General features: G+C 39.1%; 1 protein-coding gene across 9 annotated transcripts in view; it reads left to right on the forward strand.

Annotated features, from left to right (window-relative positions):
- The window catches only part of LOC131228196 (stomatal closure-related actin-binding protein 1-like), a 41,360-nt gene extending 23,930 nt beyond the window's left edge, over positions 1 to 17,430 (forward strand). For 3 of the 9 annotated variants that reach the window (XM_058224062.1, XM_058224063.1, XM_058224061.1), the window contains 5 exons: positions 3,329 to 3,445; positions 9,694 to 9,752; positions 12,593 to 12,727; positions 14,751 to 14,900; positions 16,297 to 16,889. In XM_058224062.1, the coding sequence (XP_058080045.1) occupies positions 3,329 to 3,445; positions 9,694 to 9,752; positions 12,593 to 12,727; positions 14,751 to 14,900; positions 16,297 to 16,344 (509 nt within the window). In that variant the 3' untranslated portion in view covers positions 16,345 to 16,889. Of the gene's footprint in view, positions 1 to 3,328; positions 3,446 to 9,693; positions 9,753 to 12,592; positions 12,728 to 14,750; positions 14,901 to 16,296; positions 16,890 to 16,982 lie in introns of those variants that run through there. The other 6 variants (XM_058224065.1, XM_058224064.1, XM_058224070.1 and 3 more) reach the window with 6 other exon arrangements.
- The last annotated feature ends 2,959 nt before the right edge of the window (positions 17,431 to 20,389 follow it).

The following is a 20,389-nucleotide window of genomic DNA, read 5'->3' on the forward strand; positions in this document are numbered from 1 at the left end:
CATTACAACTCCATAATGTGTAATGGTTGCCACCATTACCTTTACGTAATGGCCTTTACGACCCTTAACGGCCTTTATGACACACCATGATTTGCATCCTTCACAAAAATTTCCATTCATTTCTTACATTTGTTTTGATTATTGATGGATTTATGTTAATCATGTTCATCTTGTGGATGTTTTTCATTTAGCTGAGTTATTTGACTTGTATGATAGCTTATTTACAAGTTAGCACTGTTGATGCAATGTGATAAGACACAATACTCCTTTTTCTTTATTTGTACCTGTACACGTGTCCTAGACTCCTAGTCTCCTAGATCTTGAGAAAAGTAAAATCATATCCTTCCTCTTGTACCCAATGTTGTCAAAATCATAACACTACCATATTCATATTTGGGTCCGAATCATATGGAAATTACTAATAATATTGAAATCATAAATTTTTTTTTTTTCTTTCTGATTTTCTTAAAAAAAGTGAAAAATATAAAAAAAATTAGAAAAATGGAAAAACTCATTAATCATCCATTTTGCATTAATATGAATCAAGAAAAGTAATATGTATTATGAAATTATCAATTTTGAACCTGTATATGGTAAATCTGAAAGTGTAAATGTGTTACATGCAGGGTATCCCAAATCGGTTACATATCGGCCGTAACGGCCGATGCGTAACGGTAACGATGGGACCCGCTACACGATACGGGGTCGAAACGGCCGTTACGGAATTCTGTGACCGTAACGGCCGTTACGGGCCATAACGGCCGTAACAGACCCGTAACGACTGTTACGGGCCCTGAAAAAAAAAAAAAACCTTACCTTTTTTTCCTTCTTTTCTTCTTCTCTTTCTTCTTCTTCTTCTTCTTCTCGGGCAGCTGCGGTTGCGGCTGCGCCCTGTTGCGGCTTCTTCCTCTTCTTCTTCTTCTTCCTCTCTATCTCTCACTCACTCTCTCTCTCTCTCTCAATCTCTTCTTTCCCCGTTTCCCTCTTTTTTTCTTCTCTCTTCTTTCCCTCTTTTTTTCTTTTCGTTTCCCTACATTTTTTTTTATATTTTATTTGCAACAGCTAGCTGCTGTAGGTACGTGTCACGCAAAGACGAGCACTGACACTCCTCGAGCTCCGAGTTGTACGACGGTTCAAAGGAGATCAAAGTTATATGGGCTCCACAGTGATGTATTTATTACATCTACACCGTTCATCGATTTTCAGAGATCATTTTAGAGCACCACCCAAAAAATGAATTATATCCAGAGATCATCTGGACCACACCAAAAATAGCAGTGGAGATAATGATTTTCATGGTTAAACAATTCGTAGGGCGCACGGTAATGTTTATTTTCCATCCAATCTGATCAGACCTGAGTGGGCCCCACCATGATGTATATATTTTATCCATATCGTCCATCCATTTTGCCACGTCATTTTAGGTCAAGATCCAAAAAATTAGTAATATCCAAATCTCAGGTGGACCACACCATAGGAAATAGTGGTTATAGAATGCTCACCATTAAAAATTTCTTAAAGTCCACTGTAATGTTTATTTTCAATCTAACCTGTTAATTGGGTCACATTGACGTGGATGAAGGGAAAACACACATGTCAGCTTGATCTAAAACTTTTCTAACCCCCAATAAATTGTTAACGGTGAACGTTTAATTATTGTTGTTTCTTATGGTGCAATCCACTTGAGCTTTGATGTGCCTCATTTTTGGGCTCATGCCCTAAAATTATTTGGCAAAATGGATGGACGGTGTGGATATAACACATTCATCACGGGTGGGGCCCAAAAAACTTCGACACGTGTGCTGCACTTTATAATCTGAGTCCCTCCTAATTCAAGCCTTAAAAAATTGTACAAGAGACATATTAACTTAAAATTTGGCAATTAAATTATGGACTGCAATTGCTAACTCACAATACCAAAATCAAATTATTTGAATAGTTTTAATTGTTAATTTGTGAACTTTTATTTTTTAAATAGGGCCTTTTGATTTTTTGATTTTTGATTTTTTATGATTCACTATCCAATAAATGTCCACCAATTTATAAGTGGGATAATGACAATAAATGGCATGAATTTGAGGCTAATTTGGAGAATAGATTGGTCCTCCAAGTCAGCCCCAAATTGGCAACGCCATCTACCTGAATTTAATTTCATTTTTTTAAAGAACTATTGGGAGAAATGATATCAAGTTGTTAAGTATATAAATTACATATTTAGAGAATTAAATATATGAATTTTGTAGTCAAATTCAAGTTACCTGGTTAAAAAATTAATCAGACAGTCCGATACAACTTCTCACCAAAGAGTGGACCGTTACACCACCATAAACATGTTTCAATTTATAAATGAATGTATATTTGGAATGCTTAGAATATTTTGGATTTAATCCATATTTTTCATATTTTTTTTGGCAAAAAAATAATAATTTGCGCCGTTACGGGCCGTTACTTCCCTCGTATTGCCATTACGCCCCCGTATCCGTATCGGTTTCGGAGGACACCGTTACGCCAACTGATACCGATACGGGACACCTTGGTTACATGTCATCTTTGATAATATTGCATGAGTTCAAATTATTCAAATGTCATACGATACAAGCAATAAAACACAATTAATAGAACCAAAAACTAAAAGGAACAAAAAATATACCTTGTCCTTAGATCCACATGGAGTTATGCAACCAGGGAGATTGGCTGTTATGATTGAAGAAATGCATGATTTAGCTTCAAGGACCTACATTTTGTTTGACCCTGTTGAGAGAGGGGTAAATGTAATCTCCAACACTATTCTTAATCAATCACATTGTTGCCCTTGTGAAGTAGCAAAGAGAGGAATTGAACTTTTTCCTCTTTTATTATTATTATTATTATTATTATCGCCTGACGGGCGAAGGATTGAACATATATTGAGGCAAGAAGGTATATAGAAGCAACTTTAGATTCCGGACTCCTGCTTAATTACCCTAAATACACAAGAAAATATCCAAAAATGGATTGCGGAATTAATATGCAGCAGTCTATTGTTTGTTCAACTAGAAACAAAAGGAAGAAAACCCTTCAATATAATGAAGGGGTCAAGGGTGGCATGGTCATGGGAAATATTACAAATATTGCAGGAGATGTCATGATTATCATCATGTATCGAGACGTTGTAATTTCTGTGTTCCAGTGTAGCATCATATCCCACACCTCGTGGCACATATTTATCAGGCCATTATCATTTATACATTGAATTTTTCTTGCAGCAAATGCCTTCTATAATTTCATTACAATGTCTGAAATAAGTTTGTGCTAACTCTTCTTTGTTTAAACTTTCATCTATATACAGGGGCCACAAAATCAGTTTATGCTCCAGAACCTTTTGATGTTGGGCGATTTTTGCAAGCTGAAATTGTTTCAGATGACCAAAGAGTTGTAGTAACAACCACTGGCCCCATAGATCCTGGTTTGATTTTGATCTGGTTCTTTTTCTTTGTTGTGACACACAATACAGAAAGGTCAATGCTGTGATTCTGCTTCCAAATTAACTTGTAACTAGGAAAGTCCGTAACTATCTTGTATATAAGCATTACTGATTAGAAAATATTACTGGTCTAAGAGGAATACAGTTGTTCTGTTAGGACCAGTGTTCGAAATATCGATACTATCGGCCGATATATCGGCCGATATTGTCGGTATCGCACTAGTGCGAGACGAAACTCCGCCGATAACACCCGGAAGATACCAAAAATCCAAAACTTCAGATATCGTACGATATTATCGTCGATATCGTGCGATATATCGTCGACATCATGCGATACATCGTCGATATCGCCGATATCACCAATACAACCCACCCCGATGCCGTGGGTTGTGGAAAATAAAAAAAATTTGAATTAGAAGAGAGAGAGAGAGAGAGAGAGAGAGAGAGAGAGAGAGAGAGTACCTCGCTGCGTGAAGGAGAGGGAGAGCGCTCGTGACAGAGAGGGATAATGAAGAAGATGGGGCGGGAGGGGTGAAAATGGGGATCAGCGCGGGTGTGGTTTACTGAGCACGCTCCTATCGTACTCAGTAAACTCAGTTGGGGCCCACCTTTAATGTATGTGGTCTATCCACACCGTCCATCTGTTTTCCCATCTAAATTAATGGGTTGATCCCAAAAATTAGAACGGGAAGTGGATCATACCACAGGAAACAGTGGTGACACTGATTTCCACCGTTGAAACCTTTCTGGCCCCTGCAGTGATGTTTATCAGTCATCGAAACCGTTAATAAGATCATATGGACGTGGATTAAAAGAAAATACGAATTTAATAAGATCATATGGGCCCTGCAGTGATGTTTATTAGTCATCTAAATTTAATATTTTGTGGCCAAAAATGGCATTTCAACGGTGGATGTTCAATTCAACTATTTTGTAAGGTGTGGCCCATTCAAACATTGTATATGGTTTATTTTTGGGCTAAAGACCTGAAATTATCTATTAAAATGTATGGACGGAGCAGATAAAATACATAAATCGTGGTGGACCTCACATGAGTTTACACAGTACGCTAAGCGTACTGAGTTACTCAATGTACAATCATATGAAGTGGTGTCCATGTTTTGTGGGTCCTACGGTAATGTGTGTGTCGTATCTACACCGTTCATTAATTTGGAAATAATTTTTTAGGGCATGACACAAACAATGATGTAGATATAAATACTTAGTGGAGCCCGCCACAGAAAAAAGTGGAGAGAGTGACGCCCACCATTGAAACTCGTAGCATTCTTGAGGTCCCATCATAATGTTTATTTGTGATCTAATCTGTTCATAAGTCCAGAAAGATATGGAATAATGGAAAACACAAATATCATCTTAATCATCCATCTCTTGTGGCCCTCAAGAAATTTTTAATGGTGAACGTCACTCTCTCCACTGTTTTCTGTGGTGGGGTCCACTCGAGCTCTGGATCTGACTCATTTTTTGGCTCACCCCTAAAATGATCTGTTCAAATGGATGGACGGTGTGGATAGAAAAAATACATCGTGGTGGGACCCACGTAACTTGGTGACGTGACTTCAGTAATCCGCGCTAGAAGCGGATTGCGTACTGAGAAGCGGATTGCGTACTGAGTGAGTAAGTACTGAGTAAACTGTGTGGGGTCCGCTGTTATTTATTTATTTTATCCACTTCGTTAATCTATGTTAAAAGATAATTTTAGGGCTTGACCTAAAAACGAAGCAAATTAAAATCTCAAGTGGACCACACCACAGGAAATAGTTTGATTGAACCTCTACCATTAAAAAAATTTTGGAGGCCAAAGAAGTTTTGGATCAAGCTGAAGTTTGTGGTTTCTCTTCATCCATGTCTTTGTGATCTTACGAACAGGTTGGATGACAAATAAAAATTACTTTAGACACTAGGAAGGTTTCAACGGTGGAAATCATTATTCCACACTGTTTCCTATGTAATGGTCCACTTGAGCTTTGTATTTACTTCAATTTTGGGATCAACCCCTAAAATTATCTGTAAAAATGGATGGACGGTGTGGATAAACCACATAAATTCATAGTAGGCCCAATTGAGTTTACTCAGTACGATAAAAGCATACTGAGTAACTTAGTACGCAATCCAATTACTGTACGGAGTAACTCACTACGCTTAGTGTGCTGAGTAAACTCTGTATGGTCCACCATGATTTATGTATTTTATCTGCTCCGTCCATCTATTTTAATAGATAATTCTAGGGCTTCAACCCAAAAATGAAACATATACAATGTTCAAATGGACCACACCATAGGAAACAGTTGAATTGAACGTCTACCGTTGAAAATTTCTTGGGGGCCACATAAATTTTGGATCAAGTTTATATTTATTTTTTCCCTTCATCCATGTCTGTACGATCTTATGAATAGGTTGGATGACAAATAAACATCATTGTTGGGCCTAACAAGGTTTCAACGGTGGATATCATTATCCCTGCTGTTTCCTCTGGTATGGTCCACTTGATCTTTGGATATGATTCAATTTTTGGCTCAACCCCTTAAATTAGATGGAAAAACGAATGGATGGTGTGGATAGATCACATACATTCAAGGTGGGCCCAACCCACAGAACTGCCCGTTCGGGGCTAGAGACGGGCAGGGGTAGGACGCAATCCGCGTCCGTGACGTGCAAAGACGAGCACTGATGCTCCTCGTGCTCCGGTTGCACGAACGGTTCAAAGGAGATTAAAGTTACATGGGCCCAAAGTGATGTATTTATTATATCTACACCGTTCATCTATTTTTAGAGATCATATTAGATCATATTAGAGCAATATCTACACCGTTCAATTTAAAAATAGTTGCGTTAGTTCAGTTAAACATCGCATAACTTAGGAACCTATACAAAGGAAATTTATTATGTGCATCTTTTTTTTGAGATATTATGATTTAAAAGTGTGTATTAAGGGCCTTTTTAACAATCCTCAAAGTTTCATTAAAAAATTCAACCATTTTCTCAATGTTTCCCCATGTTTCCCAAAAAGTGCGATAAACTATGCGATACAAACGATATATCCCGTGCGATAACCGATACGTATCTGTATCCCAAGGGTGCGATACATTGTGCGATACCGATATTTCGAACACTGGTTAGGACTGGATGGTATGATACCTGAATTAATCCAATCCTTTGGTTTCCAACGTCAATTTCAATTCTTAGGACCGAATGCAATTCCATACCACCTGTTTGGGAGGTGGGATTAGGGACCTAGGTCCTGCTCCCTGTTCGAATCATGCTTTGGACTCAACACACCCCAGCATCGCCCCATGGTTGTTTATACTATTACCTGGTAACATTTTGAAACAAGTGCTTCCCATCTCCTGCACTCGAACCGGTCACTGCTTTGCTTCACACTTTTGGCATATAGCTTTCTTCTAATCGTATATTTAGATAATAGGTTGTGCTGGGATGCTGTACTGAGACATCCCAACCTGTCTTAATTGAGTTTTTTTGTTCTGGAACAAGACCAAAAAAAGTGTTTTGAGATGTGCGTTCTAAGAAATGCTATCATGCCATGCTCGTCGCATAATGTGTGTGGTGATCTAGCTCATTGATTTGGTGAGTTACTGATATCCATAATTAAAAAATATTAGTGATTGTAGACCTTTATCATCCGATTGTTGTGAGTTTGGCCTGTTGATTGTGGATTTTTTGCTCCTTTTGAGTCAGCAGACCCCTTTCATGTTCCCGATCGGATTGTGGATTTTTTGCTGTTGTTCACACCCCAATTATAGGGTTGTGATTTAGTAATAATCTCAGTAAGCCAAGGTCGAATCCACAGGGACTGAACCTTGTATGTAATCTGAAAGTAACTAGAACTAGAACTAGGCGAAGATGAAATCTAAATCTGGAATAATTTGAGGAAATAATTGTCATTAAAGTGAGTAAAACTAATGAAATTAAAGTTGGGAACTAAGGTTTTCAAGGATCCACTTGTAGACATAAGGGAGATCTACGCTTGATTCAAGAACACAACTGGATTTAGAGTCCCATCTTCATCCAGTTGGAAGGTATAACATTAAAATTCAAATCTGAACTTCCTTTGATATAGTTTTCAATAGAAGATAGGTATGAGAATTAGAATTGATTCTATCACAAAACTATGCCCATGAGACAAAGCAAACAACAGAATTTAGCCAATTCACATCCAATCTAAGAGATGTATGAATGTTATGAAGGATTCCATCATCCAACCATGCCCAGGAGACGATGGTGAACAACAGGCGTCCCATGTTCACAATCCCTATAATGCGATGAACATACCCGAAGCTATCGCAGATCCATTGTAATTTAAGTCACAATAAACCATTAAAAACTACGAATATTCCTTATAATCAAACTATAATCAAAGAGACTTCATAAAACATGGATGAAAGCCGTAAAAATCACTCCATCACGCTATAAGCTTCACCTCTTACCCCTAGCTAAGAGGTTTAGCCTGACAAGATCATGCTAAATCTCTTAAACAACATGAATAAAATAATGAAAGGGAAAGGAGAGAAGACTCCTCTTGCTAGCAGTACCTAGTTCTCTCTCTCTCTTCCTCTATTTTCTTCCACGTTAGATGCTCCACTTCACGTCCCAAATTCTCACGTCCAAAAAGCCTCCACGGCTGCCCTCACCCTCCTCCATGTCCTTCTCTCTTTCCTTTTATAGAGGCTGGGAATGGAGTCGGTTGTTTGGCTGGAGTCGGTGGAAGGTGTTTATACGCAGCTTCTTTCATTAAGCAGTAGAAAACACGGAATACAGCCACGTTTGACGGCTGTGGGTGAAGTCGGTGGCCAAAAGAGATTGGATCTGCCTTTGTAATGGTGGTCGGCCCCATCTTTCTGAGTTTCTGGACGGTCCAAATCGGTCATCTGATCACGTCAATGATCGCAGAATGACCCGCAAAAATCAGACAGCGTTGCGCACGTTCCTGCGTAAGGAATGCGAAATTTGGATTGTTTTTGGCGTCAGTTGGGCCATGATTGATACTTATCTGTGAAATCCAGTCCGTCCGTTGGATCACCCTTGGAAATTCAGCAAGATGGACGGTTTTTAGATCGAATTCGGTGTGGCCCACGGGATTTCTCATGGAACCGTCAATCTTCTGTTTGGACGGTTAAAAACAGATCGCCGTTATCTTCTTCAATTCCGCCACCTAGGCTTGGATGAGAAGGACCGAGGGATTCTAATGGACGGTCCGGATCAAATTGTTGATGCATGGTGGTGGCCCACAAGAACCCAACTACGAGCTCTGTTTGGTGAAAAAAAAAAGAAACTTCCGTTTCTGTAAAACAGAGGACGGGTTAGCATGCGCTGACCGGTCCTACGGTTTTAGTGCATTGCTGGTGTGCGTGCGGTGCATGCACACGCACTCAATGATGGGGTCCACCGTGATGTCTAGATAAAATCCGCTCTGTCCATCCATTTTGTCATCATATTTAAGGGGCTGAGACCAAAATTGAAGCACACTCAGATATCAAGTGGGCCCAAAATCGACGGTTTATGGGCTGATCTGTCCGTTGGCCCACTTCCACAGGGATCCAAGAGCTGAAATTCAACGTGTACGGTTAATTTAGGGTCCCTAGGCCAGATATAAAGTTTCAAGCCAAACGGATGGTGAGAACCCTGTGATTTTGCATTCTGGACGAATTTTAGGCCTCTTTAGCGTGACATACTGGAATTTCTCGAATCCCGGGCGTGTAAATTCTTCGATTTCAATCCCCTGGAGTCAGTCCCTCGCCTTGGTGACTTCAGAGCATCAAATCCACTCTTTTAGTACCCTTGTTCAGTCTAGGCTCCTAAATACACCCTACATCACAAACACAATTAAAATAGGCCGTTAAACAATATCATGTTCGTAAATTCAGGTAATAACTGGGGTCTAATATGCAATATTTGACCCTCAACAGCTGTCCTCACGGTGCCCACTAAATTCACGGTCCTGACCACCACAAAAAAGTGCCACATGTACACTAGAGAGGTTTTTCCGCGCTTCATGGGATGGGACTATCATGAACTGCTCGTCACAGTGGCAGTCCTCATGGCTTTATTCCTTGCTTTGGACTTAAATCATGCGAGTATTGTAAGTACTAATTGGTATAATAACCCATTTATTGTCTTGCTATAGTATCGTGTGTATTGTCTCAATTTTGTTAACATTTCTTCTATCATAATTGTCTGACTCATATCGTTAACAGCTGCAGGGTTGGGAAGCTATGTAGAGGCACTTGTAAGGAAACCTGATACTGAGTTCAATGTATGTAGTCTCATCACTTCTGACACTTCTTTGTGTTTAGATACCCAAGTGTTATACTCTTTAACAACTAACAAAAAATGATTATTCTAGTAGTATGCCCCTGATAAGATTTGGTTGAAAACTTAATTAGTCATGATAATAATTTTGTGGTGGTGCAAATTGGTTTTCCTTTTAGCATGTTTGATATGGGATTTAAGTTGTTTCAGTGCTTTGATCTTCTATTTTTTTATGGTCATAATCATAATTGCCATCATCATCACCACCAACATCATAATCACTACCATCATCACCACCGCCATCATTTTCTATGTTCTGATTTCCAGGCATTTATTGAATAGCACATGGCGGTCTATTGGTGTGTGCATTTTTATCTGGGGGAATAGATAACATGTGCCAGTGCAAACATTTAGTGAATAACATGTGGGGCCCTTATTTTTTTGGTAATTGGAACTATTATCTGATGGGTCCCATTGTGGGCGAGCTTTGCTCCCAAATAGCCTAGATTGGACAATCCCAACCCCTTGATTAGTTGCCGACAGATATTTGGGTAGGAGAATAATCAAGGTCCCACATTCAATGGGAACATTGGCTGATTATCCAAGGGTTCAGGATCTTCTGTTATAAGAGATCTCCATGGCATCCTCCATCCTACATCGGATCTATCATATCACAGTTGGGATTTTACTGAAAAATATGCCCCATGTATATGGAATTCCGAGTCTCGGCCTCTTAGGAAACTGCACATTTCCAGATGGGTGGACCTTAAAAAAGTTTGGTAAACCTCTTCCCCTAAAACCCGCCCGGGGTTTGGGCGAATGGCTAGCATTGTGTCCCCCTAGACAAAAGATCGATTCTCCTCCTTGTGATTTACCCGATGCATGTGGTTTGTGGGTGATTGCGCACATTCGCAGGGATTAGTATCACCTTAAAAAGGGTCGGGACACCCTATTGTCATTATTAAAAAAAAAAAAAACTCTTCCCTTAAAACCGGGGGGTTGGATTTTTGATACCGGAGGCACCACTCAGATATATTTCACAAAGCTCTCCAAATTTCATTATCATAGACATTCGTTATGTTTGCATGATGTCGATGTTAGATCATTCGTATAGAATTTTATTTCTGTCGACAAAATTATTGTCATGGGATTGTCATGTTTTGTCGTGTTTGTTCTTCTCTTTTTGGCAACCACGAGTTGTAAGGTTGTTATAGACAATGAAAAGTTTATAACTTTATATTAGTTCATATGTTTCTCATTCTCACACGCATACATTTATTTGTCTGTTGCCTGATTTGTGAACTACTAAGTCCCTTAAGTTTGTGTAGGGGATCTCGTGAAATTAGGATTAAGTATAATGCTGATTTTGGCGGGCCTATTTGCCTCCATGTCGGATTTGATGTGCCTTTCCTCTGCTAATTTTAATTATGCTAGTTTTTAATTTTTTAGAACTTCCTTAATTACATTTAAGAGGCAGAAATCAGAGGAAAGGTGCGGCAAATCTGATGTTGTGGGCATTGGCCCTGCCAAAATTGGGATTAGTCTTACCCTCAATTTGGGGGATCCTCTACTCCAAATCTAGAAACAAAGTAAATATAGTTATTAAAAAAGTCAGAACTCAGTATTAAAGACTATCTAGACCCAATTGCTATAGGCCATCTCAGAAACTGGATCAATACGTAAAACAAAAAATGAAATATGTAAGTAGACATTTCCATTCTTTCTGATTTATCTTTTCTTTTTCTCAGATTTTTGGCTTAAAAAAATAAAATCATTGAGTCACCTGGAACTTGATGTCCAGTTGGGCTGGGTTGATTCGAAGACACTGCCAGCTCAAATGAAAGATTCAATTAGGTAGAAAAATAAAATATTTAAATATACGTTTTGATAACATCCCCACCTTCATTGGGATGTTAGCAATGTCCCCATAGCTTTTAAATGCCACTTGGGCTGACCTATCATCAATTTGAACCATTCATTTGTTCGTACAGCTAGAACAAGCCATGGCGCCAAAATCATGCCAATTGGATGATACTAAACCAACAATCAATAGCACGGAAAATGGGCAGTCAAGGTTGAGCAGCGAAACAAAGTAGGTCCCGACCATTATCTTTAAACATCTGTTTGGTAGATCCCACTTTGTATTGCTTATGATTCCAAAGTAGCACTTTGGTTTGATGATTCTAACCATGTGATCTATGGCTCATAAAGAACGGACGGTTGAAACAAATTGGTCCCATTCAAAGAGTTAGGATCATCTAATTGGCATGATTCTTGCAGCATGGCTTGCTCCCAATGGTACTACTGAATGAACCGTCCCGATTAATGATTGGGCATACTGCGTGACTTTCAGAAGGTTGGGGGATGTTGCTAATGTCCTCATAAAAGTGGAAACGTTAACAAAAACCTTTAAATGTAATCCATGAATTAACATAAGAATGTAGTTAAACTGCAAAACATTATTCATAATTAAGTATGGCGTAACAAAACTAAATAAACATGAAATGACAAATTTCTAGAAAAGATCCAGAATAAACCATTTTTCTCTATTTAAATATGTTAATAAAATTAACTACCTCCCAAGTTACCGAGCTAAAAATTTAACTGGGTCAAGTCGGCCTGGTTTTGTTTTGATTCAACAAGTTTTAGAACCACAGTTAATCCTTCAGTTGAATATGCTAAAAGGGGAATCATCCAGTCAGTTTTAGATTATTTTATGCCAGGTACTTGGCTTATTATATGACAACTTGTATAGGCTGTCTCTCTAGAATACATTATAATACATGCTGTCTTTTTACTGTTTATATTCATATATCTTTTGATGTTTATCATGTTGCTCGGCAGGTAGTTGTTACTCATATGAATGGACTTGTTCATCCATCGCAGTCCATTCATGTGTTTCATGTTGGAAAAATGAGGATAAAGCTTCGGAAGGGAAAGGTTACTAAGGCAAAAGAGCCTTACTCCACTTCAATGCAGGTATTGGCAGACTTATTCTGAAGAATGAATGTCATACTCGATGGTTATAGTTGAGATTTCATTATTCAAAATGAGGAATTTCCAAGTTGGAATGAATCTGGTGCTATAACTTTTGAAGTCAGATAGCATGCACTCTTTATCGTACATGTGGCATGGGTAATTGGATATGGACTGGTCACACCAGTTGGATGATTAATGCAGGGGCATTTTCACGTCGGGCTCGAGTGGGGTTGCCTGTGGGATGCAGGGGCATACTCGGGGTGGGCGGCCCGTGTGAGGCGGGCGCCACCCGTGAGAGGTGGGTGGCTTGTGTGAGGCAGAACCCATGTGACGTGGGGCCCACGAGGGGGGTTCGGCTGAGGTCCTAACCTATGCGATGTGGGGCCTAAGCTATGAGATAAAAGGATCAATTCGCTATGCTCTATCAGTTCGAGCTTTTAGAGCAAGTGGTTAATTGTCTTGCATCAAAGATCCTGGCAACCATTGAGCTGATCCGAATTCATTCCTGTTGATGGATGTGCAAGGCCATAGTACATAAGCTTCATGTTGTTTGATGATCTTGTCCTATGTTATCTAGCCATAGTGTAGTTATGAGGATTAGTGAGTTTCAGCATGGTGGAATAATTGGGTCCTGTATCTCAGCTGATTTATAGTTTCCTTAGACTGGATTTTTAACATGCGGTGGGACCTGTTGATCATTGATCTGTTGAACTGTGCTACAAATGCGTGATGCTCAAAAATCTCTTAGAGTGGAAGAAGCAAATCCTTTGATCGGTGGCTTACAGATGGATTCTTGAGAATAAAATACATCAATCATTTTAGCCAGGAAAGGCTAAAGATCAAAAGGCTTGGATCGTCCAATCTGGGACCCTTTTTGTTTTTTTTGTTGAGGCTTTCCCCACCTGCAAAGCCAAATAGATCAATGGGCCGCATCACTGAACACACACCACATATATGGAATCCTGCACTTCTTCAGCATGATAGGATAAAATTGCAGTGTTAAAGCAGTACTGCCATGTTTCAAAACCGTTATTATGTGATTCCATAATGATGTGATTACGATTAGAATGACATGGTGTCTTGTGTGCAACTCACCAAAGTGGTTTTGTTATTCAACATGCATGCTTAGGGCAGCTCTTCTACCCGTTGGCGTGAGGTTCAAGCTGTTCATCAGGTGGGTTGACTTTAGAGTTGTCATGATCTGGAAATCAGGCCGGTTCAGTCATCAGGTCAGCCCAAATATTAGAGACAAATGAATGGATTTGAAAAACAGCAATTTTTTTAAACAGTCCATTTATTTCATAGTTTCATAAACTGTGACCACTTTGATTAGTGGCCTGATTTGGGCATGGTGGGGCGGACCTGATGAACAGCTTCAGTGGGGGTCATGTAGAAGAGCTTCCTTGTACAGGTGTGGCATTACCAATCCTTGGAGTAGTTTAAAAATTCGAAAACTCGACTTGACTCGATGTTTGTCGGGTTGGGTTGACTCGAAGACTCAAACAAATCTTTACTTGTCTCGATTCGTTATTTAATAATTAAATTAACAGTATTTATGAATATTTTAGATAGTTAAATGTTGATAAATACACAAGGGAAATATATGCAAACAAATTCTTGACTCGTTAGTAAGAACATTGCTCCTTCTGTTTGAGGTCTCAGGTTTGAGCCCAGTTCTTACATTTTCATTACATTTGTTGTTGAAAACGCTTCTTGAGCGAGTGACTCGCTTTGAGTCATGTTGAGTAAAGTCAAATCGACTGAGTCAGAGGGTGGTCTTGACGAGTTGTGCCGAGTCAGGCTTACAACTGAGTTTCATGATGACCTGGCTCAAAATCTTGCCTAGTTGAGTCAACTTGGCTGAATTTCTCGAGTTACTGAATTTTAGAACTATGATCCATGTGGCTCTAATTGAATGGTAACAATTTTCCCATTGTTTATTTGAATTCTTTCCACCAATAGTAGCTTTTTATAGTATTTCTGGGATATTTATGATATATTCGTTTTGGTTGCCCCATTCTAGATTTGCGGAGTTAGAGGGGGTGGTAATGCTGCAGCTCAGGCATTGTTTTGGCAAGTGAAGAAAGGACTTTTCTTCATGTTAGCCTTCGAGTCGGACCGAGAAAGGAATGCGGCAATCATGCTTGCAAGGAGGTTCGCATTTGATTGCAATGTAAGTATCTCTTGATTGTAAATCATACAAATCTATGTAAAAATGATACTCTATTTTTCTAATAGATTACTCTGCCATGCACATCATCGACACGTGCCAGAAACTAGCCAGCATGGCTTTCAAGATATGAAAACGTCAGCATGGCAGATTTTGAGGTTATAGTTTATACATAAGTCAGGCCGAGATTTTTTGCAGTACACTAGGGTTTTTATAGGGCTGTCAATGCGTACCCAGACCCGAGGGCACCTGATGGACCCAGCCCGATTTTAATGGGTCTGAGTCCCATTTTTTGGACCCACTAAGAAAGTAGGTCAGGTTCGGGTTTCACCTTTTGGACCCCATTAAAATCGGGTCTAATCTGGTTCGGGTTGGGTCCATGTGATGGACTTGGTTAAGGTTGGGTCAGTTCAGGTCCAGTTAGTTTTTATAGTACAATTATATATTTACTATATATTGATTATTCTAGCAAAAAAACTGAGGTTTCCTAAGTCACACACATGCAAGTGAGACCGTTTACACACCATGCACGTGTTAAAGTGGCACATCCGTGTGTGATCTCATCTATCTATCTGTTGGCCCAACCATGTAAATGGTCTTATTTGTCCCAAACTGAACTCGGAACTTAGATCCAAAGACCAGATTGGGCATCTAGACCTGATTGAATCCATGTCTGGGGCTTCAAGAACTAGACCCAAACATGGTTGGCCTACGGCTATGGGTATTATAGTACCCGACCCAAACCTGACCTTTTTACAGCCTGAGGCTTTTACTTCGTCTGAGCAGGGCACTATGGTTCGGCAATCTAAACTGTTGAGTGGTTGTCCATTGATTGTACTCGTATGAATTTTGGGCCATACTATTTTCATGATGGGGCTACCATGTTGGTTAGATTGGATGGCAGACATACATGATGGTGGGCCCCACACGCAGCTAGTTGCATGTTTTTTTCATCTACAACTTGTTTCGTGTGAGACCTTGAAAATTTTTTTTTCCTTGGAGCTTTCGCCCACATTTTCCAGATTGTGCATAATTGTCTCACTGAATTTTTCTTGAATCGGCAATTTTTTAATGCAGCCTCTGGTATTCAAAGCTCAGATGCGTGTTAGACATGAATATGGGAAATGACCCATGCAAAATGCCTATGGCTGAAGTTCTCAGAGGGTGAACCTTATCAGCAACTGATGGGAAGTGGGCCAACCTGCACCATTTTTAGCAGGTGGGTTAAGATCGACCACACTTCCCATCGCCACTCTTATCTTTGATTAGATGGCAAATTGCTGATAGAAAAGCTTCCCAAACGGCTGTTTGGCAATGGATCATTTCCCTTTATCACTTGTTTCATCATCTTTATATCTTTGGCTTATACAAACTCTAAGATTTAAATGTTTAATCGCAGGTCATGCTTGCTGGACCGGATGATCGAGCTCCTCTAGGAACCCAATAAACTAGCTCAGCTTCTCCTTGTACTAATGTAAGTATTCCAAGGCTTTCGGACTGGAGGAATTATATGATCCTCAGCACGAGGATATATGTATGACATCCTTTGGCCTCTGGACATGGCCAGTTCTCTTGATTTCTTGATCTGGTGGGCCACACCAAAGGATAGGTCATGCGCTGAAATCTCCATTAGAACAATCAAAACCCTTCGATTGGCAGCAAGAAAAATGACAAATAATACAAAACATACATCAACAATCTGCATTCAACAGATAGGCTACACTCTGTAAGATATCTGGGGCATCACCTGTGGTGGGGTCCATAATATCAATGGTCTGGAGTAATGAACCATGGGGTCCACTTGTACAAAAAAAGGGTCCTGGGGATTCTTTGCATATCCTTGGGCCGGGGATCCTATTACTCCAGTGAAATGTATGACTATCTATATATGGTTGTAACAGTTTAAATAAATTTGATGTTGAGGCATCCACCATTACAATGGTTGCTTCTCACCCCCACCAAGGCATCCTTTTATTTGCCTTCTTATCTTTACCCAGCTTTCAGATGTTGAATAAGAGATTTTTTTTTTTTTTTTAAAATTTTAATAAATATTTTTAAATGCATAAATGGTTTGCTATTATGCAGCTAACCTCATGGAAGTTCTATGCAGCTCCCTCTGCACCGTACATGTGGCAAATATGTACAGTGGTCGTTACTGGTGATCTGGTGGCCCACCATGTGAATAGGTCATGTCCCAAAATCATGGGGATTTGACTGTGGTAGCTACCAAAATAGAGGAAATAGAGGAATGATCCACATTCAACTGTAGTTCTAAAACTTGGTTAGTAGATTCGAAAGTAGGAAGAGTAGACTTGCTCCAAACTCAGCTGAGTTGACTCAACTCCAGCCGCTGGATTTTGTAATTTAGCCCATCGACTTGGTGCCCACTAGATCAATGGTCCTGATCGTGGTAGATTTTTCTCATGTATACTTTGAGAGGGAGTTGCATGGGGTACAGTGTTGCTATCTTTAAGGTGATATTTGCATCCTATATCAATAAAAGAATCAGCTTTCAAGATGGCTGATTTTGTAATATAGCCCATCGACTTGGTGCCCACTAGATCAATGGTCCCGATCGTGGTAGATTTTTCTCATGTGTACTTTGAGAGGGAGTTGCATGGGGTACAGTGTTGCTATCTTTAAGGTGATATTTGCATCCTATATCAATAAAAGAATCAGCTTTCAAGATGGCTGATGCATATCTACCTTCAAGATACAACAGGCCTTCCTCTCAAGTGATAGAAATGTGTGCTTTAGCTGTGAAACCAAAGACCTTACCCTGAACACACTCTAGCAATGAATGCACCTTAATCTCTGTATTTTGTAATGTTTTTATAGAATTCTCAAACGCCTAACTTGGAAATTCTAAAATAAACAAACTGTTAGGAGATTTTGGAGGAGTAAAGAGACTAGAGAGGAAGTTCTTTTGATCCTGGAATGATCCATGTTTTCTTTTTTATTGACCTGGATGTGTCACTTTGGTGCTTCTTTAGGTGCTTGTTCATTCAAAATGAATAGATAAACTCTTGTTGTTGGTCTCTCTTGGTGGTTCATTATAGTTATGATTCTGCCAACCATTGCACCTATTCAATTTGAATGCCTCTTATAGTTATAACCCACCAAGAGATGTTATGGCTATTGGTGAATTTTCTATGCAATTGGTGAATTTTCAAACTACATGGAAATGTTAAACTTCTCACAAGTCCAGATTCTAGAAGTTAATTGAGGATCCCAATTTAGATAATCTAGTCCTAAAATACTAAACCGAATGGTCAAGATGTTACTTTAGATTTGTGCCTATGATTGTTGCAAAAGTCCGATGCCTGTTTTTTAATGTAGGAGATGATGCAGGACAATTAACCACTTGATCTAAAAGCTCGAACTGACAGAGCATGGTGAATTAATCCCTTTATCTCACAGCCCATGCCCTACATCCCATGGGTTAGGATTTGCCTCACACGAGCCACCCGCCTCACATGGGTGGGGCCCGTCTCCCACGAGCCACCCGCCTCACATGGGCTGCCTACCTCAAGTGTGCCCCTGCTTCCTACAGGCCACTCCACTCAAAGTCCAGTGTGAAAATACCCCTATAGTAGGTCTATGTGATCATCTTTTTCCTTTAAAAGTCGTCTAAAGGGTAGATCCAACACGTGAACATGTGATAGAAGGGAGGGGAGAGATTTCTCTCTAATCATCTTTTCCCTTTAATTCTCTTTTCCGCTCTCTCTGTTCACAACCTCAAGTGTAGGGTTGCGATGTAGTAATAATCTCGGTAAGACCGAGGTTGAATCCACAGATACTGAAACTTGTACGTTTCTAAAATTAACTAGAAATAGAACTAGAAGAAGATGTGAAACTAATTTTAAAGTATTTGAGAGAGTAATTGTGAATAGAGTAATTAAAACTAAGAATTTAAATGTGGGAATTAGGGTGCCAAGGATACACTTGTAGATATCAGGGAGCCCTCTTGCTTGATTCAAGTAACACAATTAGAATTGGAGTTCTATTCTATCCAATTGAAAAATATATCAATAAAACCAAATCTGAATTTCCATTGACCTAATTCTCAATGAAGGAGAACTATAATAATTGGCAGGGATTCTATCACCAATCCATGCTCGGGAGACAATGACAAACAATAGGATTTACTAATCTCATAATCTCAAAGCAGGAGAATTGTGAAGATTAGGAAGGATTCCATCACCCTACCATGCCTAAGGGACGATGGGGAACAACATGACGTACTAATTTTACATTCTCAAATTATGAAAAGAAGATACTTAAAACTATTGCAGATCTACTGTAATTTGAGTTACAATAAACCATTAAAAACTGAAAGTATTCCTTAAATATCAAATTAGAATCTATGGAGTTCAACATAAACATGAATCAAAGCAATAGAAACATCCAATCATGCTACAAGCTTCACCTCTTAGCCCTAGCTAAGAGGTTTAGCCAACCATAGACATGATTGGACCAAAGTCTCTTAAGAAAAACATGAAAACAACCAAGGAAGAAAAAGAAAAACTCTTGGCGACGGCTTCTCCACCTTTTTGCTCCACTCCTTAAATCCTAGAAGATGCCTATGAACATCCTAGGGAGTACTATTTATAGTTGTAGAACTCTAACTTTTGCACCTAGTTGGAAAACTCTAGAAACCGCCTCAAATTTACGTAGTTTGCTAAAATAGACTTTACTCTATGCGGTTTCTCAAAATAGACTTCACTCCGCGTAATTTTACAAAATGACCCAGAGTTTCAAAATACGTTTTTTCAGGACGATTTCAGGATTCCTTTTCTTCACTTTAAATATTTGATTATCTTCATTCCTCTCTTAGTTTTCTTGGATCTTTAGCATGTGAATTCTTCAATCTTGGTCTCATAAGATTCATCCATTGCCTTGGTGATTCTTGAGCATCAAATCTATGCTTTTAGTACCATTTTCAATCCAATCTCTTAAATTCACCTTGCAACACAAACATGAGTAAAATAGAACATTAAACATTATCATATTCATAAAACCAAGATATAAATGGGGGATAATATGCAATATTTGACCCTCAACACTCTCTCTCACTCAAATGTCCTTCGGGTTGGAGATGTTCAAGGCTCTCTTAGTTCTTTCCACCTTTGGATAAGACCTATTTAGAAAGATAATTAGGTTTTAAAAGGAATGCACTAGTTATGGTGCTCTTTATCCCTATAGACTTTAATCTGTCTGATTACATAAAAAGTTTGTATGCTTGTCTGTCTTACCCATGTACCCAAATTAACCAATTACTTCTACCATCCGGATGTATCTAATCTTGACCATAATCTCATCTTAATTAAGATGTGGACCTCAAGATCTTAATCGTCAGGTGCTCAGTAAGTATGATAAAATACTTTTAATAGTTAAAACACAAAAATAATAATTAAAAATATTTGGTTAAAGTTGTACAACTTTTTTAAGTGCCATGCCTAGCTAGAAACTTGATGGATGGTCTAATTGCC

Source organism: Magnolia sinica, chromosome 15 (assembly GCF_029962835.1).
Source record: "Magnolia sinica isolate HGM2019 chromosome 15, MsV1, whole genome shotgun sequence".
Taxonomy (NCBI): Eukaryota; Viridiplantae; Streptophyta; class Magnoliopsida; order Magnoliales; family Magnoliaceae; genus Magnolia; species Magnolia sinica.